Raw genomic sequence first — 16874 nt, forward strand, 5'->3', positions numbered from 1 at the left:
GGAATGGACTGATTTTTGGTGAGGATGATCTCTATGATTAGAAGATCATCCTCACCAAAAATCAGCCCATTCCAAAATTTTTAGTCCCATGTTTAAAAGTTGAAAAATCGTGGACCGTCCATTTTTTGTAAACTATTTTTGATGGGGTTAGAAGTTTTGGAATGAGCTGATTTTTGGTGAGGATGATCTCCTTACCATAGAGATCATCCCGTTCCAAAACTTCTAACCCATGTAGGACAAAACACGTTTGTTAAAGTGTAGGGTAAAGCTTAGGGTGGGGAACAGGACCCATCCTATATATATATATAGGATGGCGTTATTACGACTCATATTGCGACACACCGTTTGTCTTATATGGGCAAAAATGTTAGGAATGGACTGATTTTTTGTGAAGATGATCTCTGTGATGAGGGGATCATCTTTGCAAAAAATCATCCAATTCCAAAACTTCTAACCCCATCAAAATTGATTTACAAAAATTGGACGGTCTAAAATTTTTCAACTTATAAACATGGGGCTAGAAGTTTCATAATGAGCTGATTTTTGACAAAGATGATCTCCTCACCATAGAGATCATCCTCACAAAAAATCAGCCCATTGCAACCATTTTTACCCATATAAGACAAAACGATGTGTCGCAATGTGAGTCGTAATAGGGGTATACGGAACCCGACCCATATATATATATATATATACTTTATTTTTGTAATTATATAAATTATATTACTTATAAATAACTATATAACTTATACTTGTACATATATCTCAAAATAAATAAATAAAAAATGAACTATAACTCTTTTATTGGTGAAATTATAAATTATATTGAGTATAAAAATAAATTGCAAAAATTAAACTACTTACAATTACAAAAATAGGAAGGCACAGTATTACAATAGTTTGAATACATTCTAATTAGATCACCCATTCATTCTATCTATGATATGTACAATTCAACCCCAATAAATAATGAAAAATAAAATAAAATTTGCAATTTTCTCTAATGATTGTTCTAATCGTACTTTTCTTATTATTTTTCTCTTTCACCTAACCATCAATTCTTCAAACAAATTAAAGTTTCTAATGTATCCGGAACTAAACACTTTCTATATTAAGATAGAATCCTTCCATTTGTACTAAATACTAGTTCTGAAATCATAATAGACACAATAATCATTAGTAGATCACGTGTCATTATAGATAACACACGATATTGCATATTATAACTTTTCCACAATTTCAAAATATTATAATGACTTTCATCCCTAATTTTTGTGAGATCAGAATCTAAATAACGTTGTAATTCGGATGTTGAATTGTTATTGTTATAAGTTACATGTGCTCTTGATAAAAGGCTAATAAAAGTAATTTTCGAACCAGAAGATTATAATGCTACATTTTGAGACATAGTAGTAGTATTATTATTTAAATTGTATTTAATTTCATAAATGTTAAAAAAATTTAATTGTAATTTTTGTGCATTTCAAATTCAACATCAAGATCGCTAATTAAATAAAAATAAGTTCTAAAACCTTAATTTTAAATCTAGGATCCATAATTGAAAAAAAAAAAATGCTAAGTTACTGGAATCATTTTTCAATATTTAAATTTGTAATTCATTTGTATAACATTATTATTATTCAAATTCAAATGTAAAAGTTCTTTAATTTGAGCTAATTGTAAACAAAATTCAATGGATGTAACATATTTTTTTTTCCAATATTTTTTTTTTAAATTTCGGCAAAACTTTGAAAATAATCACAAATATTAGATATATTATCCCAATCACTTTCTTCTAATTGTGTTTCACTACGTGTCTCTGCTAAAACTTTTTTTTATTAAATTTTATAATGAACTGTGTGTTGTAACATGTGACAGTGAAATTTCATGGATGTGGCATGTCTAATAATAATTTAGTAGGTGGTAAGCCAAATAATACAAAATATTCATCAAATCATTTTTGTTTAATATGTGATACTCTTATAGTACTAATAATTTCTTTAATATTTCAAAAAATATTATTTATATATTAAATACCATCTTATACTATTAAATTTAAAATATATGCCACACAACGAACATGTAATAATTCTTTTAAAATTGATTCGTTAAATAAAACATATTTAAGGTAAGTTACAACACTATTATTACTACTAACATTATCTAATGTAATTGTAAATATTTTATTACTAATTTCATAATCTAATAAAACATTTTGCAAAACTGAAGAAATTATTAAATCGATATGTTTTGCATTTAATAAAGAAAAATATATAATTCTTTGATGTAAATTTCAAATTTTTATCTATAAAATGTGTCATAACACACATTCATAGTATACCTTAAATTGAAGTCCATAATCCAAAAGTTAAACACATTTTGCTTAGGTGCATTTTGTAATAAATTTTTAATTTTTAAATATTTTCATTACATCTCTTTCTAATGATTTATAGAAATACTTTTAAAATTAGGAAAATACGTTTTTTGAATAAATTCTTTATAATGTATTTTTTTAATTACTAGAAATGACATTTCTTCCATAATATAAAATTTAACAATTTTCTGTCGTGCTCTTTCGGCATCATATGACTATGTGCTTATTTCGTCGGTGGTTGATCAACTAAATATATTTTAAATAATATCGGATTGTTATATTCTTGAATACATAGTTTTTATGTGTTTATTCATTGTACTCATTATAGTATATATACTAGAATAAGCTAATGTAAATTGTTACCCGACCACAGATCGAAATCTTTTCAATTTTTTGGGAGATTAGGATTAGGATTAGAGGGTTCCGGCTCATTAGTAGCCCTCCTGTAAGTAAATGAATTAAAATCAATATTAAAATTTTGAGGATCCATTATATAAGAATTAACACTAAAATTAAAATTAATAGAGGTTGATTAGATTTCATTTAGAAGTAGAGAAAAAATAAAAAAGGGGAGGACAAGCTATTATTAATAATATTAAGAAAAAAAAAACTAGAACTACTACATCCTAATGTCGAAAATTTTGATTTTGGTTGGTTGATCGTGCCACGTGTCGATTTGATCAATTGATCTTGTCTCGTAGAAAAAATTCTTGATCACTTGATGATGATTTGATCATTTTGATGATGACTTGATTTTGATCTTACCACGTAAGAGAATATTAACACTTGATGATGATTTGATCACTTTTGATGATGACTTGATCTTGATCTTGCCACGTAAAAGAATATTAACCACTTAATGATCAAATTAATTGAGAATAAATTCCAATTTAATAGAGACCTTTGAGAATTTATTATAAAATTATGAAAATAAATTAAAGAGATTGAGAGAATTTGGAGTAGTAAATTACGAAAATGGTTTTTTTTTTTTTTTTTTTTTTTGGGGGGGGGGGGGGGGGGGGACCCCAAAAATTCAATTTTTTTTTTTTTTTTTAATTTTAAATTTTGAGTTTTTGGTCCTGGTTTGGTTTGGGACAACTATACGGGTTCAGTCTAGAGTAATGGTCTCGAAACCGGGTTCGGTCCGGTCTAGAGGTAAAACCGAACTCAAATAACTTTTTAGTGGGTTCGGTTCAGTCCAAATCCAAATGGGTTCAGTCTGGGTTTCGGGTCACAGGTGAAATGTACATATTTGGTATCACATATGGAAGGAACGAAATAAGAGAATGCATGAAGGAAGAACGCTATCTCAAATCAAGATTTTAGATCAGATTAAATTGGAGATCCAAGGGGTGTTTGACGGGTTAGAGAGTTCTTATCTATCTTGTTCTTGTTTTTGAGAATTGGAGCTGTATAAGTTTAAGGAAATTGAGACCGATTCAGCTATGCTATTGGGTTCCTCTAGAATACTCTTACATTAAGATAAATTTTGATGGCTCCTTGTCGGCAGATGGGAAAGGCTTTGAGTTCATTGCAAGACATTCGAATAGCAGATTCCTTTTTTGCATGTATGGGAGTACCTTCGCAAAGTGACATTGCAACAATTGAATTGGAGGCTATTCTAGGACTGAATTATGCAAACTAGAGAGGTTTCCATTCTCAATATGCAACTAGCTGCATTAAAAAGGAAATAGAGGTTTGATTGGAGGCACCTAACGTTGGTCAGAAATGTTGATGAGGTAAGGAAGAACTTTCTTAATTCAAGAGTAGAATTTGCGTGGCGAGAAGCAAATCAAGCGGCTGATTTTTTGGCGAATAATGCTTTGGGTTCGAATGGGGTGATAATTTTAGAAGATTATCATACTATTCCTCTTGATTTTAAAGTTATTTTAGACAAAGATGTAATTTCTGAATTCCATTGGTTGTAATCCCCCGATTTTATTAATATAAGGGCAAGGCCCTCTATAATCCCCGCTTACTGATAATAAAAAAAATATGAATTGTGTATAATTTTACTATGAATCGAGACCTAGAACGATGTCTAAGTGGAAAGTTTTAGTTGGTGTTTAAAACACATTGGGCTACTAAACAAGTTGTGCACACAACCCTATGTGGTTTAGATCCAACCAAAACTTGCTTGGTAGACACCATATGTTTCTATAGGAATGGGATATCATTTTGGATCGCGACTCTTTTATTATAAATACTTTTTATGTTTTATTATCCATCAATTAAAAATAAATATTATTTATGTTATTTAAAATTTTATAACTTTAAAAATAAAGAGTCTAGAATGAAATTGAAACCGTCATGTTTGGAGAGAATTTCTAAATTTTAGGAAAGAATTTGTAAATAGAAACTAAAGTTTTACTCTCACACATAGACATAACCTAGGTCAGAAGAGTAAAAAACCAATCTTACAATCATCCTCTACAAAAATATCCAAAATTCCTGAGCGTTAGAGTTTTAGGAGCCTACTTGTTATATGCAGCGGAAATCCAATATGAAATCGTGTCATGTTTACTGGTCGCCAGAGATCAGAGTCCAAATAATTGTTGACGTTGATACTAGTAGAGAAATCATGAACGTCCCATACCTTACACCCTAGGATCCTTGATAGAAACCCAAAGATTCTTGCAAAACTTAGAGAAGAAAAAAACAAAAAGAGTTGGAGAGATTTTTCTTATGCACGTATGAGTGTCCAGGCCTTTTTATAGACGTGGGTTGTTTTATTTGTTGCAAACTTCTAGTGCAACAATGACTCTTAGGTCCTCTAGGACTCTTAACTCCCTAAAGAAGGAATCCTATTAGATGTGTGATATTTAGATTGAGCCCACATGGACGCCCAATTTACCAACACTTAGGGTATGTTAGATTGCATGGAAAGTCACTTTCCATGGAATTTGAAATCCATGGAAAATTAGTTGTGGAAAATAGGTAGGGTTGGAAAATCAAATTCCATTTTTGATTTCACTTGGATAAAATCATGGAAAAATATGAGAAAAAAAAAGAAGAGGAGAAGGAGGAAGAAGATAAGAGGAGGGGGAGAGGAAGAAGAAGATGATGAGGAAGAGGGAAGGGGGAGGATGTGGTGACGGTGGCGAAAAAGACGACGGTGGCGGCGGTGACAGAGGTAAGTGAGGAAAATGGGGGGAGAACGTAGTGGTGGTGGTGGCGGAAGAGGTGAGGGATGGAGAAGAAGGAGAAGAAGAAAAAGAAAAAGAGAGAGAGAGAAGGTGGTTGGAGACGGAACCGACGACGACGGTGATGACGACGACGACGAGGTTAGTGTAATGGTGGTGGTGGTGGTGGTAGGAAAGAATTGAGGATGGAAAATATGGGTGGATTTCATTTTCCCACCCATATGGGTGGGAAAGTGAAATCCATGATTTAGTAGACTTTTTGAATGGGGTGGAAAATGAATTTCCATTTCCATTTGCAATCAAACACTTGAAAAATGTCATTTTCCATGGAAATTGATTTTTCACCCTATTTTCCATGTGCAATCAAATATACCCTTAGTATATCTATCAAAATCTATGAAAGAGTGAAAAACCTTTTTATTCTATTCGAGGAAGGGGAAATTTATTCTTGATCGTTACCTTGTTCAATTTTCAATGATCAATACACAATCGAAATGAACCATCTTTCTTCTTAACGAATAAGACTGGAACTCCCCAAGGTGAGAAACTCGGTCTTTTTAATCCCAAATGGGTCAGCTTATCAATTTGAGACTTCAGTTCTCTAGTCTCTGTCAGAGCCATACGGGGTAATTGATATCGAAGTTGTACCTGGTAGTAGGTCAATCGAGAATTGATCTCTCATTTCGGAGGTAATCCTGGCAACTCATTTGGAAAATCCTTAACCACAAGAATATTTTCTCAACTGACTAATATTATACAAGTCACATTTCTTCAAGAGTTGTTTCATATGATTCTTGAAACTAATAAATTTAAATATTGGTCTCCCTAGGATTTGAAAAATCACCATCCTAGCAAAACAATCAACATGTGCATGATTCTCAACTAACTAATCCATTCCTAAGATTAGATCAAAGTTTGTGATTTCTAAGATGACTAAGTTGACTTTTAGTTCGTTATCACCAACACGTATACCACATTCTTTACATATCGACTTAGGAATTTCTTTGTCTCCCAACGGTGTAGACAATTTTAAGGTATGACCCGTGCACGATACTTCTAGTTCTAACATAATTGCTAATTTAGTAGCAATGAATGAACTCATAGAACCTGTATCAATTAAAACATGTACTTGTACATTAGAGAGAATCATATTACCTTCTAACACCTCATCTGAAGCATATATGTCTTCTTGAGACATAATGTAGAATGCTCCCTACGGTCTCTGTGAGCTTGAAGAACTACCTCCTTGTGGTGTTTGTATTTGAAACGGGCAATTTTTCTTCATGTGCCCAATTATCCCACAACCAAAACAAATTATTTGCCCTTGCTGTTGCAGCTGTACTTGCTGGCTAGGCTTAATCATCTGTCCCTGTCGCCTGGCTATGGGTATTGGAGCTGACATTGTTATTGCCTGTCTATATTATGATGCAATTGGCTTCTAAAGTTGTTGAGGTACAATTGGCTTCCATACCTGTTAACTTTGTGGCCTGTAACCCATATATATACTAACCTTACTCTGTAGGCCTACTCAACATTGGTCTTTTTGTTGTATTTTGGAATGGTTGATTCATTATTCTATTCCCTGACCCATGATAACTTGTATATCATTTTCTTATTTCTTGATTTGTTGTGCCCTATCCATTGTATCCCGATACGTCATGAGCTGAAATCTTACCATCCTACTTCTTAAAAATGGCTTTAATCCTGTCAGAAACTTTTTAGCTTTTAGTATTTCTGTGGCAACTGCTTCTTGGGCATAACGAGATAACCTTGTAAACTTTGCCTCATATTCTCCCGTCGAAGAATTTCCTTGAAATAGACTTATGAATTCCTAGTGTTTCAATTCCTTGGCACTCTGAGGTACATATTGTTCAAGAAACATTTCTTGAAATTTTATCCAACTAATAACATTTCCCCCTTTAACATGGCAAATAGTTCTCCACCATTGACTTGCATCTCCTTCGAGCTTGAAGGATGTTAATATAACCCTTTGCTCATCAGAACATTGCATAGCTATAAGTAATTCTTCTGTTTTCAATAGCTATTTTTCCGCTTCAATTAGATCAACTGATCCTTTGAATACAGGTGGATGTAGCCTATTGTAGTTCTGCAATAGCACACCTGGTTGTATATATGCCTAAAGTACAAGTGCTCCAAATGTTTCTGCCATTTGGGACTGTTAGTATTGGTACATATGAGGCATATGTCCTTGAGCAGGTGGAATGGGTGGAGGGGTTGCCTCTGAAACATGTGGATAATTTTGTTTTTCTCAAATTTCTGTTATTTCCACTCTCAACTTTGTTTGGCTTTCAGTCAAAGATTGTTATTGCCTCTAGTACTATATCCAAACTGTTATCAGAGCCCTTGCCTGATAATTGGCCTATATCTTAACTCCTACTACCCTTCATAGTGTCTTGTATAACATGAAAGGATAAATTAAATATTTTACTTTTAGTAGATATCTTATATGGATCTAATGCTATTCTCTGATACCACGTTGTCATGCCCCCGTTTTAGGATTTCAATTTTCTCAAATCTTGAGGGTGGAGCAAAAAAAAAAAAATTCAAAAGAAGATCTTCAAAGTTTAAATACGATATGGATTTCTTTCAAATAATTTCAACAAATTTTCCTCTAAAAATTGGACTTATAAAAAATTTTCACCTGTAGAAATATATTTATATAATCAAAATCTATATATCCACTGCATTCCAACCACCATATTATAACGGATATACATCACTTAAAAAACATATTATAATTATGACCCCAATGTGTACATAGATTAACTACACATCTTATATTGATTAACATTTGTCCACGTTATAAACATTAACTGTCATCTCTAGACATATACATACAAGAATACACAATACACATGATACTAATATATACAAGAAAATCCAAAACTACACAAAATAATTCCACTAAACTCAAATCTCAACTCACATATAATAGAAATAATGTTCATCATCCTGATCTTGCAATCCATATATATAATGTTCTTCATCAGAAATAGGTATCTTGGTAGTTGGGATATCTGTAATGTTTTATTGGTAGGATGAGTAATAGATAAGTTACTTAATAGTAAACTCACATTTCAAATTAATAGTCATAATATGTATGGAAAAACAAGTTAATATATTATAAATAATGAAGTTTTTAAATATATAAACAAAATGAATAACATTCGAAATATGTTAATCTCTAATAAAACGGTACAAAATATCTCCATCTCACAATATAAAAAAAACATAAACATGTCATAAGAATATCAATCCTGATGGTATATGTGATAAGAATGACCAAGTACACAATCGATACAAAAGTGTCGATCTATATATCGATACTTTAGTACTTAACCAGTGTGGAACTCATCGTTAATTCTTGATTTTATGGTTGGTTTGGCAATTTATTATAATTAGTTGACTATATTTTCTAGCTTAAGTTGGCCGTTGATTCCTAACGGGGATCAATCGTTTAACTACTATAGATTGTAAATGATCATTTGACAAACCAGCTTCATCGCATCTCTATGATATGTATGTGTCCTCAATTAATTTAGTTATCTACAAATCATTTTTATAGTACAATTTATTATTTTTCAATAAAGATAAGATTAAGAATTTTTCGAATAGTAGGTAAAAAGATATTCTCAAGTAATATCCATATTATTGAAGAGATTATCAAACACCAATTATTTTAAATTAATTGGTTGTTTTCAAAAAGATCTAGGAATTAATCTTATGAGTATTCATTACTCATTTAATGGATAATAAAAATAATAATTATATTTTTTAAAATTCATTTAAAATAAATTAAAATAAATTTTCAAGTGTGATGATATTCTCAGGTATTTTAGAATTATAAACATGTAATAATATATCAAAAGCAGTAAATCATATAGTAGTAAACCACATAGTAATAAGCATGTAAGTACACCGTCTTAATTGCATCCAATGCTCTATTACATAGTGCTCAAAAGGACTTTAAATTTGAAATTTTTTTAATACAAGCATATACAGCAGAGAATCCCATTCTCGATTCCAATCAGTCGAGAATCATATTCTTAATTATAAACAATCAAGACTTTCATTCTCGATTTTAACTTTAAACTTAAACATTTCATATATGTTTTTTTATTTATAGATAATCATCCAATGAAAATACATTTTCAAAATTAGGGGTTTTAACAATTTTTAAAATGAAAATTTTACAAAGATTATTATGAAATCAATCTGTTAAACAAATTGATTTTTTGGTTACACTCACCCAAATTCATTTATTTTTTATTTCGCGATATTAAAATATTAGAGAAAAGATATAAAATGAATTATTCTACAATTTAATGTATACATTTTGAATTTAAATCATAATAAATTTGAAATTAACTATCAAAATTGAAATAAAATAGATTTAATTAAAAATTATACTGCAAATATGAAATTATAAGTTTCCTACATTCGCAACTGGATTTTTTGCATCCCTATGACATTAAAATGATTTTTCTAACTAATTTCCTAAACAATTTGACCAAATACTCATATGACTAAGTAGATTTCGAAGTCGTGGATATTTCATTCTTTAGTGTCGGTTTTTAATTTACATCCTAAATGCGTTTAAATCTCAATTGAAGGTGACGTACCTGAACCCTACTATAAAACCCACTCGTTTATGTTTTTACATATGTTTTTATTTGTCTCTCGCTATATCAATGACAATAAATTTATGTTATAATGTAATATTATATTATATTAAATTATACTATAATATAATAATAAATTATAATATATTATATTATAATATATAAAAAGTAATACAATTATTTGTCTAATATGTTAACGCATCAACTTATAATATATTATAATATTATATAATATAATAATATTTATATTTATATTAATTATACCTTATTCCTTTATTACTTCAATAATTTTAAATTTATTTTTCTTATATAAATAATTATAATTAAATCTAATTTTATAAAAATAATTTATTTTAATAATATAAAAATAATTACATATATTCTTCTTTATTATTATTTTCATATATTTTTCATTTTTTTGTTGTGACCGTTACTTTAGATCAATTTGAACTGTGTATCTCGGATTTTTGAAATTCTTCACTGATTTTTCTTTATTAACCAAAATACCCCTTACGCCCTAAGTTTTCTTGATAAAATTAATATTTTCATAATTAGTCATATTAAACTCAGATTTAAACATGGTGATAGTCTAAACTATGTTTTTCGATACTTTTTAATTAAACGGTAACGTCTGTTTGACCAAAAGAATTTCTTGTAAAATTTTGAGTTTTATCTACTTTGACTAAATGTTCTAATTCTTCGATCATAATCATGATAAAATTTTTCGAATTATACGTTTCATTTAGCAAATTCTCCTTCTATAAATTATTATTTTAGATAGATAATATCATGATATTATTTATTATTTTTTTCTTAATAGAAAAATAAGTCAATGTAGATGACTTAATTTCTCGATATATATAATAAATTTCATGGTGTTACAACTAAATTAATCATCAAAGATTCCTTGGCTGGCACCATGCCAGTGTATTTTCAGGTTAAGGTGAATGAAGAAGATGATCTAGAAAAGGAAGGTTCACCAAAAAAGACAACTTGAAATTCAGAGGATCATCGAAGAAGAAGACTGGAGAGTCACATTAATTATAGTGCAGATCTTGAGGAGTGTGATGTCCAAAAAATCCCCCATTAGTAATAACTACATTTATGAAAGCTTGAAAAAATTAAAGTAATACATCCTTCGATGAAACTAGTGAATCAACGTAGCATGATTATATCATATAACCAATAAATTCATTCCTACAACTACTATTATGACATTGTTTGTTATCTACAAATCACAAAAAAAATAAAATAATAATAATAAATAAATAAAATTCAACTGCTTGTTGGAAGCTATATAAATGTTGGCTCAAATGACTCGCGACTTAATTGTAAAGTGTCAAGAAGGTTTCTTTCAATCATTTGGTAAACCTAGGTTGCAAATCGACACCATCTTAATAATAACATTTAATGTGTAAGGGCAAGGAGTTACAAACAGAATCAGGTACCAAGAGATCAGGTACCAAGAGATCATGTACCTGACACAGACATCTGAAGATATCAATTAGGCTTCAAGAAACTGAAGCTGTACAACATATGTCAATGATTTCATCCAGAGGGGCATGATCGCCTGTCGCTTCATCTTTCCTTGCATACAACAACTGCTTCCCTTTGAATACGAACATCCCTCCCTGCCATGAATAAAATTGAAGTATATATATAAAATGTGAGGACTATAAACAAATAAGAAAAGCTATCAAGTGTTGAGGAGAGAAAAGCAGACCTGTTGCAAGATACTACTCCTATCATCTGGGGTAGCTTTAATGGTATAGTTCTTCACAGCTTTCTGCAGAGCCCCAAATCTTGAAAACAGCTTAGCCTGTCACATTGCAATTAATAACCACTGAAATGTGAATATCATCTTACACACTATAGGGCTGAATTTGGATCTATAAATAATAATTCCATCCTTGAAATATATGAAAAAATATATATATTTACGCTGGCTGGGTTGAAGAATGTGCGGCCAAAACCATAATATAAGCCCAAAGTATCATACGCCTGAAAAAGGAAAATTGGTTTCATAAGATCACGTTATTGTCTGTCGAAGAATTAACCTAATTGAACAATTTTGAACACTGTCACCTTGCGGTCAGGATCAGCAAAAAGGCAATCCAATGGAAATGGTAGCTGTCCCGAAAACATCAGAGAATAATTAGCTCAAGTTAACAAAACATGATTTATCTTTTGGGGGTCTTATACAGTCTACTCTTATGGAGAGAAACATTGTCTGTAGAGGATGTAAGTGCATACAATATTAGGGAGCGCTCAAGTACCATTATGTCGAGACCCGAACTGACCACTAATTGAGTTCAAATGAATGGATCCAAACCCAACTAATTTGATCAGGGTCTATAGCAAAACCCTATAACACCACTACTGAATTCATCTTGGATTATACTTGAACACCACCGCACGTGCAACAACCAGAACATATTCAGGTCAAATGTGAGATATGAAGTAGATTGCAACTTGTGTTTTGTTGCCCAGATTCATGAGCATGTGTTCAACATGCATGGATCAACTTTCTTTTTAAGCATGACCCATCATTTCTAATAAAAATAATTATGACATGCACTTCCATAGAAAACATCAATAAAGAAATATAAAACCATAAGCTTCAATAATATATGCCTAATACTTATTGGGATGTCTCCTAATTGTATAATTTTATGTTTCTATGCATACACCTGGCTATTTAGTCCAAGAGTTCATTAGAAGATAGTAAAAGTCTACTAAGATAATTATATCATTCTACAAATCAAAGAGGATAAGCAAATTTAAGAATAGCTATACTAAGACGAAGTCTCTCTTGAATAACTTAAACCTCATTTGAGGAAACAGGTGCCAAGGAAACATAATCACCATGCAATTAATAGATAGGAAGAGTACCTGCTCAGCAAGAATACGAGCTTTGTTAGGCGTGCCAACACCAACTGCAATTAGTTTCACACCATGTGAATCAAGCCTTGGTTTTATGTCTTTGAGTGCTGAAGCAAGTTCCCAGCTTCAGAAGTTTCAAATAAAAGGAAAATCAGGAGCATAAGCTAACATTGAGAAATAAGAGTTAACAACAAAAAATGTAAGCTAACACAACATGAATTAAGAAGAGAACTGGCACTTGTAAAAATCCTCTTTTTGTCTTTTAAGTGGACGTAGTGAGGGGAAGTCTCCAATTTCAATTCCACTTTGAATTGCTTTTGCTTTGCACTTGATTGCAAGCTATCAATGTTTGATAGTTTTTTTGTATTTTCGATCACCCACCATTACCCCCACCCTTCCTTTTTCGTTTTTCTTTTAAATAGGGCTCTTGGGGGTAAGTGTATGAGGTAGTATGTCACTATGAATTTAGTGTTAAACGAGAAGAAAAATGTAACTCTATAACTATAAGCTTACCATAAAGGACATCCAAAATGCCTCAAAAGTGCAACCACGGCCATTCCCTGAGAAAGAGAAAAAATGGCTTCTACCATTGAGGGCAGATGTGGTAATAGAAATATAAACATTAAAAAAGGAATTACTAAATCTAGTATATCTGTACAACAAAAAAGTGTAAGTGTGTATTTAGTAACGCTTCTGAAGTCTGAATGGATTCCACCTTTAAAATTCAAACTTTAGAAGTTTTATTTCTGTTTGTTTTGGTTGAGATTTCAAACTTAAGAATCAAAATTCAAAAGTTTTGAACCAGTGATGAAGGGATGCTGGATGAAACTTCTCAAATCTATTTTTTTTTATATTCTTAAAATACTCTCCTCAAAACCCTAATTTCTATTATTTATCTTTTCTTTATATAAATCTTAAAACCCTTATTTTTAACTTTTCTACCTCTCTTTCCTTTACAACTGTATTGTCAAGGTTTCTCCCCTTTCTCTCGTTTCGTATTTGAAAATCCTATATTTTTATACTAACCCTAAAACCTTATATTTTTCGACTAGAAAATAAATGATTGTTTATTGTTTGAGTATTACCTTGTTGGAATATAATTTTTCAAATATGAGTTCTAATTAAAAACAATACTTTTGGGGTGTTTGATTTATTAAAAATTGAAATTAAGTGTGGATGGTTTCATTATGTATAACATGTTATGTTTTCCGGTTAACAATTTATTAGAATTACCAAAGGGTAATATTGTTGAAATGACGATTATGTTTTAAAATTCTATTTGCAATCAGAAGCTTTTAAAAATTATAAACAAACAAAATTTTCAGAATAAGATTTCAAATTTTAGAAACCAGACTTCAGACTTCCAAAGTGTTATCAAACATACCCTAAAATGTTTAAGCACTCGATCCCAACCATAGAAAGAGGACAGGGTTAACATTTCTAAATAGAAAGAAAGAAATTTTTCCATAGAAAAATCAATGAAACCCCAAAAATTTAGATTAAATATATTTTTTCAACTCCATTTTTTTTTCCTCTCTTTTCAATATTTGTTGGATTCCTCCATTCATCATTTGGTAGTTGGTTGTGCTATTCTGTAGGTTCTATACACAACATTCTGCGGAGGGATGCTTCTTTTGTATTATGTTGAAGTATTTGCAAAGAGAACAATAAAAATACAAATTATATAAAAATAAAAGTAAAAAACTTTTTAAGAATATGAGGAGATTCTGCAAGATATTATGTCAGTGATCGAGTCTAATCGCTTCTCGTGTACCAAGTTACATCGGGAATTAAAGGTAATTTTCTTAGGATTATGATTTTAAGTGGGATTTGATATTTAATTGAGGAGAGTTAATAGGTAAGTCCCCTCCCTCACTCCATTTATGTTGGTATCAAACCCTTTTAGGATATGAAGAGAGTCTGCAAGATATCATATTAGCAGTTTAAGGCTAATCTCTTCCTGTCGTCCAAGTTACTTCGAAAGTCAAGGGAATTTTCATTGAGGATTATGGTTTTAAGTGGGATTTGATCTTACTTGATGAGAGTCGATAGGTAAGTCCCCTCACTCACTCCATTACGTGGCTTTATTTCTGTAGGTATCCTTGTTCTCCATGTGTGTTTCTTCTTCATTTTTTCGTTTTCTCTCCTTTCAAATGAAAATTTTAACTTAAACCCAAAAAAAAAAAAAAAAAACAGAAATTTTCCCAATTGTTTACGGTTTCTACACCACAACAAGATCAAAAATCGATTAGCAAAGATGACTTCAACTAGAATTTATCTTGAAGAATGAAACAGAAGTCCTAAAATTCCCAAATTTAGTCATAAATTAGATAAAAACAAATACGAAACAAATAAATAAAATAGAAAAGAAAAATCTAACCTCTTCTTGATCCCAGAGATCCTTAAACATGACGGATTCACCAGATGCCTTGAAAATGCAAACATCTCCAAGAGTCTCGTTAACGCTCAAACCAAATATTGAATCCATCTTTTAGTGATGTGGTCAGTCTCCCAATACTTCAATTAATTTATATATGTATACATAGAATCCATTCATGCATAATTAATGATTGGGTACAAGTGGATGGCTGTAATCATTTCTCCAGCGGTATGTCAACTACAGTGATAAGTACTTGCAACTAACCTTATCATTAATTCATGAATGGTTCTGGAATGACATTGAAATTGACATTGTTTCGCACATTGGTGTGTGCAGGACCATAGATGCTTCTCACTTGTATCATAATGAAAACCATCTATGGTTCTATACACATCCACATCGACAATGTGTTAAACGATGTCAATTTCAATGTTACTTCAGCATTTTGTAGAAAAGAACATTAAACTGAGTACAACAATCTAACTACTTGTTTTGTTGGGGAGTTAATCTTAAGAATTTTGGTCTATTGGTTTTGTCCAGTTGTACTTTCCAAAGTTTAAGAGTCATGTTGACTGACTGCGAAATTCACTATGTTTGAGACTGTTAACATGGAGGTGTGCATAGATGCTCTTCACTTGTATCTCAATAAAAAAATGTCTGCATCTATGATTCCGTACACACATCAACATTAGCACAGTGTGAAGTTCAGTGAATTCTCAGTCACTTCAACATTTTTCAAAAGAAAATTACTGAATTGACTTAGAGGACACTACGCTCAACACTGCGATGATTAGACAATGCGCACAGATTGCCATATATTTTTTTTCCCGCTATCTTGAGAAAAAAATCAATAATTCCCTGTTACTGCCACATCAGCACAGTGTCAAACAAAGTCAGTGTAGCATGACTCTTTCCAAAATTTAATTAGTTAAAGTATGTGTCCCAAGTGCACACATTAACGTGCATTAAATAAACCTCTAAAAAAAATTTGTTACCCACAATGCCCAAAGAATAAAAATTTTCTATCAAAAATATCCTCAAATGCTTATTTTCAACCTGTATTTAATGCATCTTAAAGCCATTAGTTAAGAGTTAATTGCAATTCCATTGTTTGGAACCGAGTTTGATGAGAAGACTCCACACAACTCTTATGTGCAATGTCATGCCAGCCACGTCAGCCGTATTATTTAAGAGTAGTGCTAGGCTCGAGTAACTTTAAAAATTACTTTTTTTTTACACTGCTAATGTGAAGGTGCACATAGAACTAGAAGTGCTCCTCACATCCACGTCAGCAAAGAGTGAAACGGTGAGAATTTTAAAGTCACTCCAGTATTTTCCATAATTTAATGGCTCCACTCTATATTTTAGATGAGTGTTGATTTTGTAACTCAACTTGACATCGAAACTCAAAAACTCAATTTATGTGGAACGCACGTTCTCATCTGATGAGA

General features: G+C 31.1%; 1 protein-coding gene across 1 annotated transcript; it reads right to left on the reverse strand.

Moving 5' to 3' along the window:
* Positions 1 to 8250: 8250 nt before the first annotated feature.
* On the reverse strand, positions 8251 to 15580 carry LOC147404372 (thioredoxin-like protein AAED1, chloroplastic). The gene is made up of 8 exons (XM_086440305.1): positions 15424 to 15580; positions 13557 to 13603; positions 13053 to 13167; positions 12246 to 12290; positions 12102 to 12161; positions 11884 to 11979; positions 11639 to 11791; positions 8251 to 8555 (listed from the first exon to the last, which is right to left on the reverse strand). The coding sequence occupies exons 1-7, from the start codon at positions 15529 to 15531 to the stop codon at positions 11672 to 11674; spliced, it is 591 nt and encodes a 196-aa protein (XP_086296431.1). The 5' UTR covers positions 15532 to 15580; the 3' UTR covers positions 8251 to 8555; positions 11639 to 11671.
* Between the last annotated feature and the right edge of the window lie 1294 nt (positions 15581 to 16874).

Source organism: Akebia trifoliata, chromosome 4 (genome assembly GCF_017979445.1).
Source record: "Akebia trifoliata isolate Shusen 1 chromosome 4, ASM1797944v1, whole genome shotgun sequence".
NCBI classification, from domain to species: Eukaryota; Viridiplantae; Streptophyta; class Magnoliopsida; order Ranunculales; family Lardizabalaceae; genus Akebia; species Akebia trifoliata.

Excerpts from the sequence above, each read along its gene's own strand:
- LOC147404372 (XM_086440305.1), bottom strand. The coding sequence starts at position 15,531 with ATGGATTCAATATTTGGTTTGAGCGTTAACGAGACTCTTGGAGATGTT. Across the intron at positions 12,291-13,052 it reads CTCGTATTCTTGCTGAGCAG|CTACCATTTCCATTGGATTG; the intron begins GTACTCTTCCTA and ends TTTTCGGGACAG. Across the intron at positions 11,792-11,883 it reads GGAGTAGTATCTTGCAACAG|GGAGGGATGTTCGTATTCAA; the intron begins GTCTGCTTTTCT and ends TATTCATGGCAG.